Source organism: Haemaphysalis longicornis, unplaced genomic scaffold (genome assembly GCF_048455015.1).
Source record: "Haemaphysalis longicornis isolate Haplotype H1 unplaced genomic scaffold, Haemaphysalis longicornis Haplotype H1 scaffold_10, whole genome shotgun sequence".
Taxonomy (NCBI): Eukaryota; Metazoa; Arthropoda; class Arachnida; order Ixodida; family Ixodidae; genus Haemaphysalis; species Haemaphysalis longicornis.
Window position 1 is genome coordinate 21,266,177 of NW_027526204.1, and position 20,072 is coordinate 21,286,248.

General features: G+C 46.8%; 1 protein-coding gene across 6 annotated transcripts in view; it reads right to left on the minus strand.

Annotated features, from left to right (window-relative positions):
• LOC144158284 (wnt inhibitory factor 1-like) overlaps nucleotides 1-20,072 on the minus strand; it is a 141,539-nt gene that overhangs the window by 59,119 nt on the left and 62,348 nt on the right. For all 6 annotated transcript variants that reach the window (XM_077689079.1, XM_077689081.1, XM_077689082.1 and 3 more), the window contains exons 2-3: nucleotides 16,687-16,826; nucleotides 12,641-12,746 (exon numbers count right to left, since the gene is read on the minus strand). In XM_077689079.1, the coding sequence (XP_077545205.1) occupies nucleotides 12,641-12,746; nucleotides 16,687-16,826 (246 nt within the window). The remainder of the gene's footprint in view (nucleotides 1-12,640; nucleotides 12,747-16,686; nucleotides 16,827-20,072) is intronic.

Below are 20,072 nucleotides of genomic sequence, written 5' to 3' on the forward strand. Positions count from 1 at the left end.
CGTACCGGCAAGATTTCTTAAAGATACGTCGGACGTACAGTGCCCAGCGTGGCTCGAAAGCGGCGTTGCTCGAAACTAGCGTGGTTATCTCGAACCATGGACTACAAAACGAGTATTTCTTTCTTTTTTTCCCCCCTCATACGTTTCCACACGGACGCGAAATCACGCTTCGCACAAGCGTCGGCGTCGTTCGGCGTCAACGCGCGGGCCTGCAGGAGAGGGCGAGTAACCACATGAGACCGTTAAAGTCGAGCGCCAGTCGCTGCGTCGGCGGGCGTTGCTGGACACGTATGCCATCCTGTTGAAGTCGTTTATGAGCAGTTATTGTCGATTCTTGAAATGCAATTATCAAGATTTCAGCTTTAGCAAAAAAAAAATCATTTGGCACCTTTATTTATGGCTAAGTATGTTGGCGGGCAAATATTGAAATGCTGCGAAATGTATCTCGAGCCATCACGGTGAAATCAGGACAAAATAAGATAAAATGATAAACGAAGACGCACCTCGAAGACGCACCTCGACAGCAGTCACGATCCAACGGCACCCAGCCGATGTTAAAGGTAACGGCCCGTGCGGGTCAATGTCAACCCTTTTCAGATGGAACAGAAGGGCAAGGAAGCGGCTGCAACAAACCGGCATGAGGGGACGTGGGCCGCTTGCGGTGCTCACACGAAGCGCAAGAGGCGACGTACTCGTGGAGAGGCCTGGACAGAAGAACCAACTCCGACCACGATCATAAGTCTTCTGGAACACAAGGTGTCCAGCGGTTGCGCCCTAATTGAAAGCTTCGAGTATGCGAAGGCGGAGCTGGCGAGGAGCAACAGGCACTATAGGATGGTAAGTGGCGCGGCAGAGCACGCCATCCATAAGACGGAAGTTAAGTTGGCGTCGGGTGGTCGCGCCGAGCCACTCAGGCGGTCCATTAAATGGGCCCTGCAGCACTTAGCATCGACTACTAGGAATGTATTTCCGGGGAAAGTCTATTGCCCCCGCAATCTCCTCCCGCAACAATTATGAAAATAACAACGCGCGATGAGAAATCGCGCATAATTGTTCCCTCTCAACTCGACCGCGGGAAACGCAACGAAAGCTGCGCTCTCTCTCCCGGAAAGGGGGGTGGATCGCGGCGTTATCTTCCGCGGCCTTCGATACATCACATGCCGGGGAGTTTTCTCCTTTTCTCCGAAACGTGGATGGGTTTATTTCCGGTCTGGTGCCACAAAAAAACAGGCATGGGTGCCTGCGCGCAAGCGCACGCTCGGGCTGGTAGGGCGTTTTTGAAGCAATAAATGTTTGTTGTCGAGTGGTCCCGTTGAAAGGGAAGTATTGAGCTCATCACTCAAACTCGGCGTGTACTCAAATAAACAAAAGAAACGGCAAAACTGTGCCCACAGGTTCAGGCATAGAAGAGGTTCGTACAAAGCGCCGACGACGGCGGATCGTCAAAAGAAATGCGAGAAATTAGCCGCGAAGTTGACCAGTGACAGCCGATCGGACAGCCATGGCCTCAATGACGTCGTTTAGGCCATGCCAGATGTGCATACTGAGGAGAACTGAAGAGGGCGGGGTTGGTTTTTCCGCGTCTTTCACAGCGATTTGCACGCTCACCGCTTCACGTGCACGTGTAATATTTGGCTCAGGTATTTCTGGTAGTGTAAGCTAAGCGTCGCGCAGATTTACTTGCACTGCTCAAAAAGTGTTGCAGGGTCCCTTCAAAGTTCGGCAGTAAGTAACGGCCCGCTGAAGCGAAGGCAGCTCGGTGGCCGCCTCTACTGGAGCATGGTTGGGTAAGCTTGGCGGCCGTGACTCGGAGGACGCAGTTTGCGACGGGGCCCAAAGCTGCCTTAGGGCGCTTCAGGGGCGGTATTCTCGTGTTCTGTCCGTTTTGCGTCCGTTTCAAAAGTGTCCGTTTTGAGCAAGACCTGATTGGCTAAAAGCGAACACCCGGATGTCACGCCACGCAAGCACGGCGGAGTTATGAGCGGCGGCTTCTCGGAGCAGATTAGCAAACGATTTTTCGTCGCCTTGAACTTAGTTCACCGGCGAAACAATAAAAAGATAAAAGGTATTTTGAAATAAATTTAGTCGTTTAAAATGTGCTTACAAGAACAGTTGCGCAAAAGTCAATCCGAAGCCCACCTACAACTGGAAGTACGCCACAATAAAACGGACGCAAAACGGACGTTTTCAAAATGGACAAACACGAGAATACCGCCCCAGATCGCAAACGCACGCTGCGCTGGTGCCCTCCCGGACAGCGCGCTCACCTCTGACTCTCGGCAGATGGCCACTCCTGAGTCTTACCAGGCCAAAGCTGGAAAGAGCTTTCGTGGAATCACTATTTGCTCACTGTGCTGGCGTTACTACCTTCGAAGATTCCGCAAAACGTCGCCATGCGGCTATTTTCGTAACAACTGCTATTTCTTTCTGTAATATCTTCCGCACGCGCTTTGAAGTACGGTAGCCACCCCACGTTTTCTCTATCAGGAGGCGTCCGATTCACGCCGGTTACAGAACAAACGGACCCTAAAGAGGTAGCCATTTACCGCGCTATCGCTATAGATTACGTCTTATTTTCTTTCCTTGTTGCATTACGTATAGCCATGTTATGCGTGCTATCGCTAGATCACGTGTTCTTTGCTTACATCTGAATTCGTCGTCATTCAAGAGAGCATACACACCGCTTTTCGCCTGTGACGTAACCACTATGAAGCAGATGGCACTAAAGACTACGGCGCCGCTATTGGAGGACTCCACCAAATGTTGCAGCCAATTACCGACTGCGGATCTAGGGGAAGCCGCCGGTGGTTTTGGTGGTTCGGGTGGCGTCTATGCAAGCGGCACTCCGGCACGACGAATCTTTGGAGGAACGAATGTGGACGCACTCGAAAGACAGGAGGAGGTGTCGCTATATACATACGCTCTGGGTTAAATTATACGGTTCTGTCTGACTTTAACCTTATTCATGAAAGTTACGAATGCGTCAGTATCAAATGTTGTAATATCCTGTTTGCAGTTATTTACCGCCCCCCTTCTGGGTCTGTAAGCGATTTTTTCTACTTCATTGAAACGACGTTAGAAGAATGTGTCTCTCGGAAATTGCAAAACGTGTTAGTGGGCGACTTCAACATGCATGCCTCAGTTGAAAATTCAACATTTTTTACTTTCCAAGAATTATTGCTGCAACACTATTATTACCCCAACTAGGATAACAGAAAATGTTGAATCTATTCTTGACCTATGCATTACAAGTTTCCCCAGCAGTGAATTACGATCAGGCACTTTGCCGTGTGATCTCAGCGATCACTTGCCTATACAGTCGAACACGGATATATCGAACACGGGTATATCGAATTGTTGTCTATATCGAACTCATAAATTATCCCCTTGAATATTCTGTGTAAAAGTATAGGACTTCGTACGTTTATATCGAACCGTATTTTTCCCGACATTGGGTATATCGAACGCCACGCGAGCTGGAAGGTGCTCTTCGGCGGTCGCTGCACCCCCGATTGAGGTTGAGGAGGATGTGGAGGATTGCGCGGGCATGGCGAAGACTGGCTCGCGGAACTATCCCCTACTGGAACGAATTTGCGCTTGCGCAGTCGGACCCCGCTACCGGCCGCCGTAGCGTTAGCGGACGGAGCCCGGTATGCTAAATCTCTCTAGGCACACCAAGCCCGAACGCTCGGAAAATGTGACAGTGCGAGGTAGGGATGCCCCGACTGCGCACGTCCTTTTTCTTTTTTTCTTTTTTTCTTTTTTTTTTTTGCGGCGGCGTACGTTTCTCGGCTTGCCGAAAAGAGTTTTTTTTTGTCTCTCTCTCTGGGTCTGTCTTCCCCCGATGTCGTCTCGGGAAAGGGAAGAGGGAACGAAGGCGCTGACGGCATCCTCCTTCTTTTGCATTTTGCTGCTGTTGCTGCTGTTTGGCGAGTTGTCCCGCACCTTTCGGAGATCACTGTTTCTCTCGGAGATGACCATCGCGAGCGCTTTGTGGGAGTCCGTTCAGAGAGCCTTGGAATTGTTACCTTTAAAGTTATTGTGGTACGTGCGCGCTGTTCTTCTTTGGCGTGCGTGTTGTGCATGGTGTGGAAAGGCGCGGCGTACTGCTGGAATTTTCTAGTTGTGCAGCCTCGAGAAGATCCAGACGAGCGTCTTTAATTTCACTTCCTGGACGAAGAAGCAGGCCAAGATCAGCGATTTTTTTTTTTCACGGAAATAAAGCGTCCTGTTGCATCGTGAGTGCGGAATTAGTTGTCATTCTTGAATGCGACGATTGTTAAGTGATCGTCCGCCATAGGTGAGGTCTCAGAGCCCATATTTTTTTATATCGAATTTTTCATATATCGAACTAATTCGCGATCCCCTTGGAGTTCGATATATCCGTGTTCGACTGTATACTGTGTTCTGCCTACTAAGTATCCCTCCACTTTAAGAAACGATACTTTAACCCGGGAATTCTCGCAAAAAAATATGGAACATTTCAAGGTTAGCCTCCTGTACCAAGACTGGAGTCCAGTGATGGGTGCAACACATGCTGACAGCGCCTACAACTACTTTCTAACGATCTTTCTCCGAATATATAATTTATACTTTCTTTTAAAAACTCACCAAAGGCATAAAATAACGCGGAAGCAATGGATCACACGTGAACTATTCGAGCGAATTAAATATCGCAACAAATTGTTTCATGCATTCCTATGCACCAGAAACAAGTGTGATCTGAAATTGTTTAAACCGTCAGAAATAAACTGAACGCTGAGCTTAAAAGAGCCAAACGTGAATATTACATACACAAGTTCTCGGAAATATTGGAGAATTCTCGATTAATTTGACAAAGTATTAAACAACTAATTTCGTGTCAGCCACCTAAACAAGTCATACTTGAAAAGCAGGTGTTCTTCGATGTAAAATTGGCTAATATTTTCAATGAGCATTTTGTCGACATAGGTGCTCCTTCCTGCGACGTAGCAGGAAAACCTTGCGAGCAATTCATCTGTGTAAACAACCCTAATTCCTTATATCTGTTCCCCACGGATGAGAATGAGATTTTGTGCATAATTTCTGACCTGAAAGATTGTTGCGCTGCTGGTCCAGATGAGGTAGAAGTAAAGCCACTAAAACTTGTTAGTAACATCGTAAAAGTGCCGTTAGCGCACATTTGTAATTTGATTTTCGCGACGGGTGTCTTTCCTGACAAAATGAAACTTGGTCGCGTTGTAGGAATACACAAAGGGGGATCAGTAGAGGAATTGAATAACTATAGACCTATATCAGTCTTGTCAGTATTTTCGAAAATAGCAGAACACATTTTAAACAAAAGGTTGGTAGGATTCCTAACAGCAAATTGCATGTTAGCCATGGAACAAATTGGGTTCCGTAGAAATAAATCCACAGAAAGCGCTCTCCTTGAAATCAAGGAGCAGATACTGGAAAACATGAATCCAAATGTTTCACGCTAGGTTTGTGTCTTGATTTAAAGGAGCCATGAAGAGAAAACAAAAGTTTGTTTTATTCGAAAGATTAGGTGTTTCATAGTACCCTAAGCGCTTTCCCAGAAGCAAATGATGCTTTATTCACTCAGAAATAAGGCAATTTATACCAAAATTTTAAATCTCCCGCTAAATTGCACATTTTCGTGACGTGAACAATGGCGTCATACGAGCCGGTCCATGAAACAGATACTTAGTATGTCGACTCCATATAGCACCCACACGCGGCCGAACCCGAGACGGCGGCCATTTTAAAATACTAGTAAAACCTTGTGCACCCACAGCCCTAGTCATGGAATCGCCTGATCCGGAGAACAAAACTCTCGCCGAGAAGCTCGGGCTTGCATTTAACAACCTCACACCACTTGAACGCTCAATGCTTCTAAGTGCACGAGCGGCAGGAGTTGTGGGATACGCGGATGGACCGGAAAGCGACCATTCCGCGATAGCCACAACAGACGAACGCCCAGCCGTCGGCACCGCTGCCTCGTCAGCCCCGTCGCGACGGACGAATACAGACTGGTACGTATGTGCCGTATTTTTATTACAGTTAATAATAGTTCAATTTCAGTAGCAGTATCGCTTATGCCAGTTGGCCGGTGTCGTGTATGGAAAGCCGTTCGCGCGAGCTCTCTGCTCCGACCAGAAAGATACGAGCGTCAATGCGCGGTGTGTACGGCATTTTTTCCCCCAAGGTCACAGCGCTTTGACGGCGAATTGACGAAGTCGGCGACGAGCGCCAGCATGTCCCAGGAGTGAGCTAACGTAAGGGTCCCTGCCGTAATCACTTCCTCGGAAATGAAGCGAGCACACTCGTACTTCCTTTAGCTCTCTTTCTCCTCCGTTTGCAAAGTTCACAAAACGTAGCCACTTGCTACGCCGAGGTTCGTCGTTGGGCAGCACATGAAAGGAGATCTCACCGGCGGGGATGTCGCACTCCCTCGACGATTTGCCCGTACTACATGGGCATTCCAAAACGTAGCAACGAAATTTCACTGTCAAGTACTCGAACAAACTGATGTTTTCAGTGGTTGTAAACTGGAAACGAGCTCCTAACAATAGCAGCAAGCCAACACCATTCCGAAACTGCGACGACTGTCACTATCTCGTCGCTTCTTGCTGTTCCTTACTCCCCTCGTTTCTATTTTTACCTTTGCTGGTTGGCGATATGACGGCCAACCTCCTGTGAAGGGATTACGATACTAAGCAAGGTCGCGGCTGTGCGTGCTGGGACGGTTCGTTGGCCCCGAAGAGCCTCGAACCCGAAAATTCGTCTGCGCGACGGTGGCGACGGCGAGATGTCGAGTTCGGCTGGCGGTAGTTTCGTACGCATTGGCGTACACGCTTGCGTGTTTATTCGGAACTTCAACCGTTTACTCCACCGTTCTTAGTGTCATAAAAGGAATGTGCAGTATGGTTCGTCTGCGCGACGGTGGCGACGGCGAGATGTCGAGTTCGGCTGGCGGTAGTTTCGTACGCATTGGCGTACACGCTTGCGTGTTTATTCGGAACTTCAACCGTTTACTCCACCGTTCTTAGTGTCATAAAAGGAATGTGCAGTATGTTTAACGGGCATATAGCTCACTATGCAAACTGGTAAGCCCTGCCTATTGCGTTTACTTTTGCCGGCCTCCGCCAATCGCAGAGCATTCCCAAGTGACATCATAGGTTCTGTTGCGGGAAATGAGCTGGTGGGTCGCATGGTCATTCCCTTTTTTTCCTGATTATGTAGCTTATTTGAGCGAAGTTTGTGTTAAAAGTGGTGTCAGTATGGTTCTAACGAGGTAATCTTTCGAATGAACCAAACTTGTGTTTTCTCTTCATGGCTCCTTTAAGGAAAGCTTTTGATTGTGTTCAGCACGACATTCTTGTACGAAAATTGCCTTTCTATGGAATTCGAGGAGTGTCCTTGTCACTGATAAAAAACCACCTGTCCTCTAGAGCCCATGGAGTACACCGTTATTTTGGCGTAAATTCTGAAACTAAGTGTTTAAAGTATGGGTTCCGCAGGGATCAGTTTTAGGGTCTACACTATTCCTTTTGTATATAAATGATATGGTAAACATAAAAGGTCACGCTAAGTTAATATTGTATGGGGATGATACGAATGTACTTTTTTCTGGAATCAACGTGCAAGATTTAGTTGCACAGGCAAACAGCTGGATGTCAGATCTTAGCTTGTGGCTTGCATCCAACAAACTGGAATTAAATGTAAAGAAAACCACATATTTATTGTTCAGAGCGATAGGGATACCCGCACCTTTAAATTTGAACATACAATTCCGCGGTTCCTCAATCCAGGAATCAACATCAACCCGGTTTTTGGGAGTCCTGTTCCAAGAAAATCTCTCGTGGACACCACACGTAGAATCACTTAGATCAGATCTCTGTTGTGCAATTGGAATTTTAAACAAGCTAAGACATTACCTACCGGCAGTTGCTAAACGCGATATATATTATTCGCTCGTCCACTCACGTATAAGTTAGTGCTGTTTAGTTTGGGCGACCACAACTCAGACTAACCTAACCTCAGACTAAAACATACAAAAGAGAGGAATGCGGGCTATTTCCAACCTGCACAGAACTGTAAGCGTAGCGCCGTACTTTGAAACTTATAAAGTATTCGATATCCGAACTTTATACAAATACAAACTAAGCCTAGAAATTTTCCGCCAGCATACCTAGGACCGATAAAGCATTGTTTGAAACTAACTACTGCCCGAAAAACACCTGTTATGAACTATGAAGAAATCCAATTGAAAAACCGCGCTTCCCAACAAATTATGGTACTCAGAGATTAGCATCTCAAATACCTGATCTGCTAAATGAAAACCCAATTTTATTGCATCATTTAAATAGTTCCATACGAGTGATAACTTTCAATATACTTGTAAAAAAATACTCTTTGAAAAAATGGCATCTGAAAGTTAATTTAGATTTGAAATGTGTGACAACCTATTCGCAGTGTTGTATTTTATATACCTCACACGACTGTTTTGTTAAGTTGTGTTTACATCAGTTCATGTACACAAAATCTATTATCATAATTTCATTGCTTATGCAATGCCATATGCAAAAAAAAACTCTTTATTTACCTGAGGTGATAGTTATTTCTGTTATGCAGTTATGTACATCTTTTTTGTTGTTGTTGTGTGTGAAAATTGTAAACAAATTACCACTCGAAGCCGTTACAGCTATAGGGTGCCATGGCCCAGTCAGGCATGGTTTTGCATTTCGCCATGTGCCCCAAGACAATCATGAGAAAGTTCTCTTTGGTACATTTACCTCGAAAAAAATATAATTTTTTTTCGTACAAAATGAATGTCGGGACTCGCGTGCGACCGCTTTATATGCCGTATTCTGTGCCGTCATGAGAAGGTTTCCTTGAATGCTGTTTTAGGTATACCGTTAAAATTATGCTGCGTACCCGCCGTAAGTGCAAAAAAAAAAAAACGTTTGCTTTGGTATTGTTCGGGTAAAACTTCCTCTTCCTAAACTTTTTTTACTCGTGTCACGGTCTCTATCTTTTGCGTAGCATATATCTGTTATCATTATACGTTTTTTGTGATTTGTCATTGTTTTATATAGCCGACAATTGTGTTGATATAGTTTGCCTATGATGTCATTTGGTTTGTTGCATGTTTATAATTTCATTGACTGGTGCTTGTATGTGCGTCGGTAGTGCTGCTGCCGTTGTGCTACATCAGGGACGGGGCCTCGTCAGGCGGCCCGATCGGGCTCGATCAAATGGGCTCAAACGCCTTTTGCCCCGTTTGCCTCGGCAGAAGATTGGAAAATATTCTACCTTGCACGGTGAACTTGTATTCTGCCTAAATAAACAAACAATAAACAAACAATCGTCGCCATCCGTCACACGAGCTTGGCTGAGTTCGTTGATATAGCGCGTCGTTACAAGATATGGATAACGCTTAAAATCCCTGCTACACTGACGAAGGCGTCCATCAGTCTCCGTCGCCTCCGTCATGTAGTAGTAGCGTGGTGAATGAGCGGCGAGAAGGAGAGCCGCCTCTGTTTCGAACGACGAAGAGCCTACAGCAAAACCTAACTTGTTTAACACATGGGGAGAAATGAACCGCGATGATACAAGAACAGCACCTGGCGTGCTTACAGCGTGGCCGTCGAACGGGCAGAGCAACGCTCTCAGGCGAGCCCGCGAGGCGAACTCGGCTCGCTGAAGGGCGAAATTTATACCCAAAAGTGCCAACGGTAAACAAGCACTTGTACAAATAGTTTCCTAAAACGCAAGTTATGACTCGACAAACATGGTCATGTAAGTGATCGTTTCGCTAATGTCTTGGTGGAGCATGCGCGTCAGCTGCTAAAAAAGCGTGCCGTATCGCCGAGCGGAGCCAGTGGCTGCGCGTATCTCTGAGCGCAAGGGCCCTGACAAGTCTATCTAGGTTGTCTTGCGCCAAGCTTATCAGCTCGTTGCATCAACAGCGCTTTTGGGCGCGAGGAAAGAGCGAAAGTTCCAGACATTATTGCCTTCGCAACCCTATTTTAAAAAGGCCAAGCAGACAAACTACAAGTTTGTTTTATTACAAGTATTTAGCGTTTTATAGTGCCTTCGCGATCGTCCGGCAGCAAACAATGCTTTGTTCACTAAGAAATTAAACATTTCAAGCCAAAATTTTAATCGGCCCGCTACACAGTGTGCTTTCGTGACATCGACAATGACGTATATATCCAGAGCCGGGCCTTAAAAATAAAATCGCGGGTCATCTCCACTCACGTGAAACCTGGCTCGAGAAGAGTAACGCATGCAGTGTATAAGAGAATTCTTGGCGCCTTGGCATTTTTGCCAACGGAGATGAAACCGTTGGGGGGTAGAGGTATATAGCTTTGCTGCACAAGTCTGTTGTTTTTGAAGCACGAAGCTATCTAGTCTAGCGCGAGGCGAAAACGACTGACGGTGTTTTTTAGTACGCGTTACGTTCTAGGGCGAGGCGCAAACGAGTTTCCCGGTGTTTTAGTACCGTGACTACGCGAGACGACGATTGCGACGACACGAGACGCCAGCAGCCCCTGCCCCTACGGGGCTTCGTCCCTAAGAGAGAGCCTGCTGACCAGGGCTGCTACCATCTCACAGGCGGCCGTTTATTTATTTATTTATTTATTTATTTATTTATTTATTTATTTATTTATTCATTTATTTATTTATTTATTTATTTATTTATTGACATACTGCTAGCCTGATTGCCAGGCCTTAAGCAGGAGTGGGGGAAACTGGTACAAGAATATTCACCAAAATAACAGTGAGGAGAAGGACAGGTCGCGTGATTATACAACAGAGAATACTATACAATATCATCTTGTTTATCTTGTTATCTTGTTTACCGCCCACTTTCATAGACGGCGCTGCAATACCGCTGAAGTGCCAGTGTTCGCAGTTTGCTTCTGCCCGGACTTCTATACCTGGTGTATTTCTGTAAGGGTTCATACCAATCGTTTTCTAAAACGTAAGTTATGACTCAACAAACATGGTCATATCAGTGACCCTGACATATATGTCAGTAGGTCAGTGTTGTGTCAAACAAGTCCAATGCGTCTGACGGTCATCCGGCGAAGTTTCGCACTAACTGCTTCGGTGCTTACGTGTTCATTCGTATAACTATAATGGTTCACTCCACAATTCTTACTTCTATAAAAAGAATGTGCCCTAAATTTGAGCGCCAATAGCTCGTTCGGCAAGCTTATAAGCCCTGCCTAATTTGCTTTCACTTTTGCCGGGCTCAGCCAATCGCACAGCTGCGCATATGACATAGGTTCTTTTGCCGGAAACGAGCTCGTGGGTCGCACGGCTATTCCCTTTTCCCCCAATTATATAGCTTATTTGAGCGAAGTTTGCGTTAAAAGTGGTGTCAGTAGATCCTAACAAAGCAATATTTCGAATGAACCAAACGTGTTTTGTCTGCATGGCTCCTTTAAAGAAGTACTGACACGAAATTTTTGTGTTACGTTTTTCTCTCGCTGATATGGGTGCCTATTTATTTATTCCTTATTTATTCCTGAAATATGCAATGTTAACAATTCACTATTTACGCGTACTCTCGTTATTTCTTTGTATAAGATAGGTAATAAAAAATTAAGTATCATTCCTGCTAGCAGCTGCAATTAAGCTATTTCTGTGTATGCTATCAATAACAAGGGGTCCCACTACAGTTCATTACTCTGGGACCCCTTTCTGTATTGACTATATTCTGGTGATGTACCATTCTGTAACAACAATAAAGTTCTTTTCTATTCTATTCTATTCTATTAGCCCACTAATCATAGAATGCATCAGACCGCCGATCGTAGCGTAAACAGTCATTTACAGCATCGTTTATTCGTGTCAGTTTCGGTTTCGACAAAACGAACGCCGAGCGGCTGCCATGACAGCATGGTGCACGTGACGTCACCATTCTTGTCGCACGGCTGACGATCTGGACGCGCGCGCGCGCGAGCGAGCGCGAGCGAGCGCACACGCCCAGACTGGCCGAGGTTTTCGCCATCCCCACGCGCCCGGGCAGCATGACGCCCGTCCCAAAACCATGACGGGACACACGGCGTAGCAGCGCGCGCCAACCGCAGCCGGCGCGTCAGCAGCGTCACGGAAGCCCCGACGTCGGCAGTTTGGAGAAAGTATCAGATGATGTCATGCCACCGCACTCTCGGCTTTCTCGGGCGGGCAAAGATTAAAAATTGATTTAAAATATGTTATACGGAACGGTTACTGTGGAAACTTGCTGGGAGATATCTCCTGATAAAAAGGAAGCATTTTACACAGTTATCAAAGCTTTGAAATTTCGTGTCACTAAGGCCAAGAAAAGCGCCTCAATGTCTGTGGAGAAACCTGTTTGTGAAGGAACCTGTTGTGAAGGAGCCTGTTTGTGAAGAAACCTGTGAAACATTGTTCTCTGCTATAAATGAACGCTGTACCACTACCCTCTCCAATGCCCTTTGGGGAATGAGGGCACGTGAAATAAAGAACTAAATAAATAAATAAATAAATAAATAAATAAATAAATAAATAAATAAATAAATAAAATAATAAATAATAAATAAATAAATAAATAAATAAACCATACCACACGCGCACTGAAACCTTTTTACAGAAACAAAGTATGGCATGCCAAATGTCTTACCTTTTGCTTTCCGGGGCACCTTTCCTTTCGTCTCAATCGATATCAGGGGGTTCTTTAGAACTGAACCATCGAAGGACTCCAAAACGTCGAAGTCGTAATAATAATGCTGCGCAGGAAAGAATTCAGTACAGTTAGCATTCATGCTACCGCTCTCGACTAAAGAAGCACAAAGTCGGCTAGAAATGCATTGGCACATTTTCTGCAAAGCCCTACCAGTAAAAATTATTCTGACATAGCTCCCTATTGCAAGATTGGTGGAAGTAGCACATTTAATTGGTATATTAATCCTTTAAGCCCTGTATTTTTTTTCTAGCAAAACAATGTTTTCTGTGTGTTTTCTTAAATTTAGGTTCCCATCATCCCAAAAATAAAAAAAATTGATATGGAAGTTCAAATATTAACAGATTTATTATTGAGGCAATTAATTAGGACATCTGGCAATTAAAAATTTTATGTCGAGCATAGAGACCACTTTTGCGTATTTTTTTTAAAAATCTTATGACTACATGAACCTACAAACAAAAAATGAGCTTCGTAGTGTTCGTATTTATAGATTTACAAGCTTGGGAAGAAAACTCAGACCGCCATTTTTTTTCAGCCTGAATGTCGTAATTTCGTCTTCACCAGAGCTGCTTCTTTTTTGTAGCGTACGGCCCCACTAAAATGAAACAACAGTGATATCTATCGCGACAGGCATCATTGAAGAACAGTTCCCCAGAAAACTAGCAGTTTTGGTTTAGTTCTCTGTGCGCTAGAGGGCCTTTTAGGTGATGGCGTCAAATTACACCACAAAGGCCGGATTAACGTCAACACAGTTAAATGGCCAAACTGGATTTTGAAAAACCCGCAAATACGAGCAAAAAATAAATATGTTAGAAAAATCAAGTAACGAAATCGCAAATACGCATCTTACGCATCTCCTCCATGAAACGAAGACCAAACGAAAAAAAGTCTGGAACACAACAACCGAAATACGAATAAAAATAGCGAGGAAGAGCCAACCGTGTAACGCGGTGCATTTGCACAAAATTTTATAATCTAATGTTTACAAGGCGGATAAACGAAACACCTACGGAGGTATTTACCAACAGGGCGCCGTGTTTGTGTAAAAGTAGCGAAAACGGACCACTAAGCCTTGCACCCGTGGAAAAATACATGTAAAATTGGCGAAGTAAAAGCACTCAATCGATATATAATTGTGTAAAGTTACATGAAAGGCGAAAATAACTAAAACAAAACCGAAAAACAATAAACTAACCGAACGTATTTGGCTACTCATAGCCAAATCTTCCTATAAAGATCTCCCAATGCAGACAAGCGACATGACCCCGCGTTTTCGCGCTTTTAATTACCATGTCGAGAAAGAGAAAGGGACGTTTTATTCCGGGCGAGGCCTACAGCCATCTTCTATGGCCAACTAGCCCAAATTTCTGAGCTAAATTCTAATGGTTTTGTTAAAGGGCCCCTAGGCTGGTTTTTGAAGTGGTTGTGTTTGTCACATCTAGTAAGGGTGAATACAATAACGGTAAGCATCTTCTCTCACTTAAAGAAAAGTTGTTAGTCGAAAACGCTGCGTCTATGTGTTGTCTCCGTGACGTCATTGCCGCCATAAAGCCTCCTTTACTCGATCTTGCTCACGGCGGCGCCAAGATGGCATCGCGGCTCTTGGGGCTAATTTAAAAGAGTCACTCCCGAACCGACACTGACCGAGGTTTTCGAAAAAAAGAAGGGTCGAATTAATAGCCAAACAGGGCGTAAATACCGATGCGATGCAAACAGAGAACACAGTACATTTGCAGTACACCATTTGCAGTATATATACAGTCAAGATGGCGTCGGGGCGGCAAGCGACATCATCGTTTTCTTGCCCCCAAGCGCAGAGAAAGTCTCACCTTTCTTGCCGTTGCTCGAGCGGCACCGGCAGTAGGTAAAAACAAGAGAACAATGCCATACCAGAACTTGCGCGAGCGACGAACTTCTCGGCAATGCGCGAAGACAGTCGACTACCTCAGCAGCGGAGGTGCATGCCTGCTGAAATGCGCTGTGCTAAAAAGTACTATGGTGCACTGTAAAAAGGTACCCTGTAATTGTGTCGATGGGATTTGCTTCGTTTGAAGATTTGTGAGAGCTAAACTAATCCCATTTTACTAGCAAGTGTGGGGTGCGTGTATAATTCCAATGCCCACAATTTACTGGCGTCATTACAGTGAAATTGCATTATTTAGGCCTAGAAAAAGCACCAGAATTGCGCATCCGCCCCATCCATCTGGCCGTCAGTTCGCGCAGTGCTGTACTGGTGCATCTCGCGCGTTAATTTATTATTCAATGAACAAAACATAGGACAATTTCACTGGCGATAGTGCTGAACACCTCACATTTTTATGCTTGGTAAAAAATGGCTGATGATTACTATACTCCCTAATGCGAAATTTGCGCGCAGTGCGAACTGCATTCTCGGTCACGGTAGCGTCACTAAATAAAGACTTTTAGAGTATCAGCACTCTTTTCTCTTATTGTTATGTGCCGCCAGGATTTTCATTGGTCGGTCGGCACCACGTGATATTTGTTTACATATGGGCGAAGCTATTTTGTTTCTGGGCGCCTCTCCCCTCTCCCACCTCTTTCTCTCTCTCTCTCTCTATCTCTCTCTCTCTCGCTGCTTCGAGACGCTAGAGCGGTCGGTCACACTCTGCCCGTCACAACCGGAGGCGGTTTCGTTGGGAGAGATGGCAACACTGCAAGCCAGAAACAAAATGGCCCCAAGACGCTTCCGGGTGCACAAAGTGGCGGTACTTATTAAGTGTAGCTTATTCAGTGACGCTAGGTCACGGTGCATAGCTGCTGCGTCTCAGGAAGTGATCGCGTGATCAGCGAACGCATGGCGGCGCGCGTTACTGTGCCGTTATCTTGCAGCGTGTCGCAGCCGCGGAGCATGTTGTTGTAAATCGTGTTTGAACCTCGCGCGCAAATGTCACGTGGTTCGGGTGAGCCACACAACGAGGAAGAGAGAGAGAGAGAGTTGGTTTTAGTGAAAGAGGACGCAGCAACGAGGAGGACGCCAAAGGACCTATGCACGTGCATCACGCAGCGCGTGCTGGGCTTCTGTGATGCCGCGTCGGCATGCCGCCCTCCCCGTACCACTTTCGCCATATTTTCCTCCGTTTTCCCCCCGTCTTCGGTGTTTCCATCGTTCGTTCGGTTACGAGGCCGGCGATTCTGCCAAACCGCAGCATCGGACGCTAAAGTTCTGCGCACAGAAAGAAACCGGAAGATTCGCCTGCAGCTCGACGCTGTCGGAGCGGCATCAACCAAGATTCTGAGCCGAGGGAATTCTCACGTCTCAAGGACGTTTTCACTCACAAAGAAACCAGCACTTAGCTACTGTTACGTTCGCTCCTGTGCTGCAAGCTTTCAGAGGCTGCTTGTAGCGTGTTTTATGCATCGTCGAGTGGCGATTGTCCGTTTAGCCTGCAGTTGTTATTGTTTTCTAATCCGTTTAGGCAAACACGTTTGCCGCTTTCCTGCACAAACTTATTCAGAAAATCTTTGCGCCGCTCTAGGGCGCCCTTGCGTTGATAAAAAATGTTTTGAGCCGAGGTCAGACGAGTATGTAGTCAGTTAAGTTCTACAAAAAGCCGACGACGGCGAACAGCCCCGTCGTGGAGCTCCTTTAAATAACCACGGTTATGTTTCGAGCGTTTGTCTACATAATTTTTCGTGCTAACCGAAACGTTACACACTTACAGAAAAACTCATCAAATACCCACTGCTCTATTTTCAACGACTTGAAGCGTGCCCCCTGAATCGGTACGCGGCCTTCGTCCGGAATAAAACGTCTCCATTATTCATAAGGCACTTCCCCGATATGAGATTTCCATCATTTTACGTTCATGTTTTCCCAGACGAGTGTGAACACATTACAGTTACTGTCGAATTCTGTTAAGAATCGCGACGTGTTCGTACCGTATAGGGACAACGTCTTGGCCGCGTGTACGCGTAATGGTCGCTGCTGCAGTGTTTCTCGCAGGCGGCGACTAGGCGTCTACCTTGTTCTCACCGGCCTTCCAGGTGAAGTTGACCGCGTCAACTCCGGAAGGGATCACGGGCAGGTACTTCTCGAAATTCGGGTCGAGGATGTACGGCAGCACGACGCCGTCCAGGATGGCGAAGATCTCCATCGGGAAGCCTGCGGAACGAACGTCGAAACGGGTCTCAGAGAGAGAGAGAGAGAGAGAGAGAGAGAGAGAGAGAGAGAGAGAGAGAGAGAGAGAGAGGGAGAGAGAGAGAGAGAGAATTCTTTAGCGAGACCAAAGAGGTCAGCCCTGCATTATTCTGGGCTTGCTACTTCAGGTGGTTAGTGAACATGTGATGAGGGTTATATGCTTACATGAATAATACAAATAAGAAAAGGAAAAAACAAACGAACGAAACTCCACCAGACAGACACATGAGCACACATAAAAAAAAACACACACACAAGAAAAGTCAGAGGCAGTCACAGGCTGGAGTCGAGTCCAGAGTCGCTGAGGAAACGCACAAGAGCTTTAAAACCCCGCACCGCACTGTCTTCGCTGTTCCAGGGGCTTAAAGGGGCACTGACACAAAATTTTGAAGGCGAGATAACTTCGGAGATAGATTGGTGGGAACACATATACATCATCTGCAAAATATCAGCGGCGAATACAGCCTAGAACATATTTAAAATCAATTTTGAAGTGTGCGAAACGCAACCGAGCAGCCAGCAGAGGACCACGCGCAATTGTTAATAAACAACATCCAAACACGTCACGAGTTTGTGTTTGCCGCTTCCGCACTACCGGCGTTTTTTGCCGGCTCGCCTGGCTCGCCGCTCCAATCGGAGGGCCGGAGGGCGGAGCTTCTGCTCTAGAGAACGAACGACCCGATCGTTGGCGGCGGTGGCGCCGTGATTTCGTCAGCTAATCGGGCAGCTGTCCGCGACCAAAGTTCTACAGCGATTCAAGGCACTCTGTTTCTATTACTGTTTATTACCATTGGATGCGAAAACGCGCCGGAGGCACGAAAAGCTCACTGATCTAGCCGCACGGTCGCTGTGCAGGCGGCGGCCACGGCCGCGAAGTGGCCCAGGCCGGCGCAAGTACCTCGAGTGATAGCTTGTTACCGCAGCACGAAATTGTCCGCAAGTCCCGACCATGGTGGCTTACATGACAAAGGAGTTAATGATGCTATGGGGGGTTGCATTAAAAATTGTCATCTGCACCGATTACGAGAGCGGCACTCGAATATCCGCCGCAGTGCTGAGCTGCGGACCTGTAGGCAGACCGGCCGGCTGCTCCCAGCGCGCGCCTTGCCACCCACCGTCTCGAGCGTCGCGCGTCGTTCTTTAGCCGCGGTAGCATTTGCACTCGCAGCGCCTGCGTCATATCCACGGTCGCTTTTTAATTAAGCGCCGCACGAGATCAGTACGTGGGGGCATTCGCAGAAACTGCCGTCGATGCGGATTCGACAGTGCTACGGCGGCTCTGCTCTGTGATATCCCTCCGACGGTCACGTGGTCAGCTTTGTTCACACAAAATCCACAAAATCCATCGTTTCGCGGCACTCGCTGAAACCGAAACTGCGACTGGCCGCATTGAAAATGCCTCTAATTAAACAACCGTCGCACGCTGAAGCAAATCAGGTTTCTACAGGTTATAAGTAGGTCACTAGCTACTTATCGCAACAAAAAAAACAAGATGCAAAATTTTTGTGTCAGTGCCCCTTTAAAAAGTCCTCCATGCCGATTATCGCCCGTAATAAACTTCGCGCTGTCGTTCGCGCCGAGTTGAAACGTGGACAAACACAGAACAGGTGTTCAGTGTCTTCTCGTACACCGCAGTCGCTGCGTTCACACAACGGGACTGCCGCCGGCAAATAACACTGCACGTAGCGCTTATGGGCCAGCCGGCTGCCTACCTGCTTGCTGAGAGACGCGGTATGCCAGAGCAGCTCTGAAAATGCCAGTGTTAATTGGGTATTTCAAAGTCCTGCGATCTCGCTCTGACTGACTTCGTGCAGGGTTTCTTAGTTTTCACGAGATTCTTTCAGATGCGACGCATCTCTTGCTCTGAGGCATGTCCCTCCCAAGGAGGTTGTATAAAACTTGTATAAAAACCAAGGAGGTTGTACAACCTCCTTCGTCCCTCCTGCGTCGGCGTCGGCGGCGTCCGCACGCCACCTGCGCATGCGCGACTCTCCTCCGCTCTTCTCTCCGACAGCTGTGCGCAACACTCTCACTCCGTCTCATTATCATAAACAACAGCTGCGTGCGCGCGCTTCGCTCCGCTCCCGTCGCGCAAGTGCGCGCATGCGCGACTCTCCTCCGCTGTCTCCTCTCCTTCAGGCGCTGTGACTATCAAGCGGGTAGCGCGCTGCGGCGGTTCAGTCGGCGCTCGCTCTCGTTCGACTTCGCGTCACTTTGCTTGACCACTGCGTACTTGACTCAATTCTTCCGATGAAGACGTGATGGAAGCGACGGTCCCTTCAGCGAGTGGTGTGACACAATCCAATACCAGCGTGCATTCAAACGTGGTTTTGCAACGGACAATCTGGAACAAAAAGGGCCACGGGCTGCGTTGAGGAAAGGTAGTTTTGAATCCAATCGTCTGCTGCCAGTTACTAGACCAGATATTGTGAAGCTGCTTTTGTCAGGCGTGTTTTTTTTTTTTTTTTCGGCAACAGAAACATTTGCACACCAAATACTTCGATTGGTAAGTTGGCGTGTTGCGTACATTCAACAACCTCCCCAGATGGGATCGGAAAAAAAAGGGTGAGGTCGATCCAAGACTCCGAATCGGCATTGTGAAAAGTCCCGACCGATGTTGGCTCCTTCAGTATTCTAAGTTGAATCGCGTGAATGAAGCGGGCGAGGCTTTTATCTTTTTTCTTTTTGTAGCGTGAGCTACACTGCGCATGCGCGAGCAGTGACGTCTCCCGGCGCACAGCTGGCGCGCCGGAGCCGCCGCCACGACTGGTTTGGATTGGATTAAATTGGACTGGATTGGATTGAAAATCGTTCCAGCAGCAGTAAGGGTGATAATCAGCTAATCCTAGACAAACAGGAAACCTAAGAATAACCAGCTGAACCTTAGCTCACGCTACGTATACAGTCCAACCTGTTTATAGCGAACTGCAGTATGCACCGCGATTTGTTCGATATATCCAATAGTTCGATATAACCGAACCCGCCTATAACGAGCCCGCCCACCTGCTCAACTCCCCCCCCCCTCCCCCCCCCCCCCGCCTGCAGAAACGAACGCAGTAAAGTAGCCATTGACCATACCCAAAATAATCCATTTATTGCAATTACTAAAGCTTCTTTCCGCTTTAACTGCCTACTTTGCAAAAAAAAGCGGTGCTTTTTATTCTCACTTTTATTTTGGCGGCTACAACTAGCATAGCATTCTCTACAAGA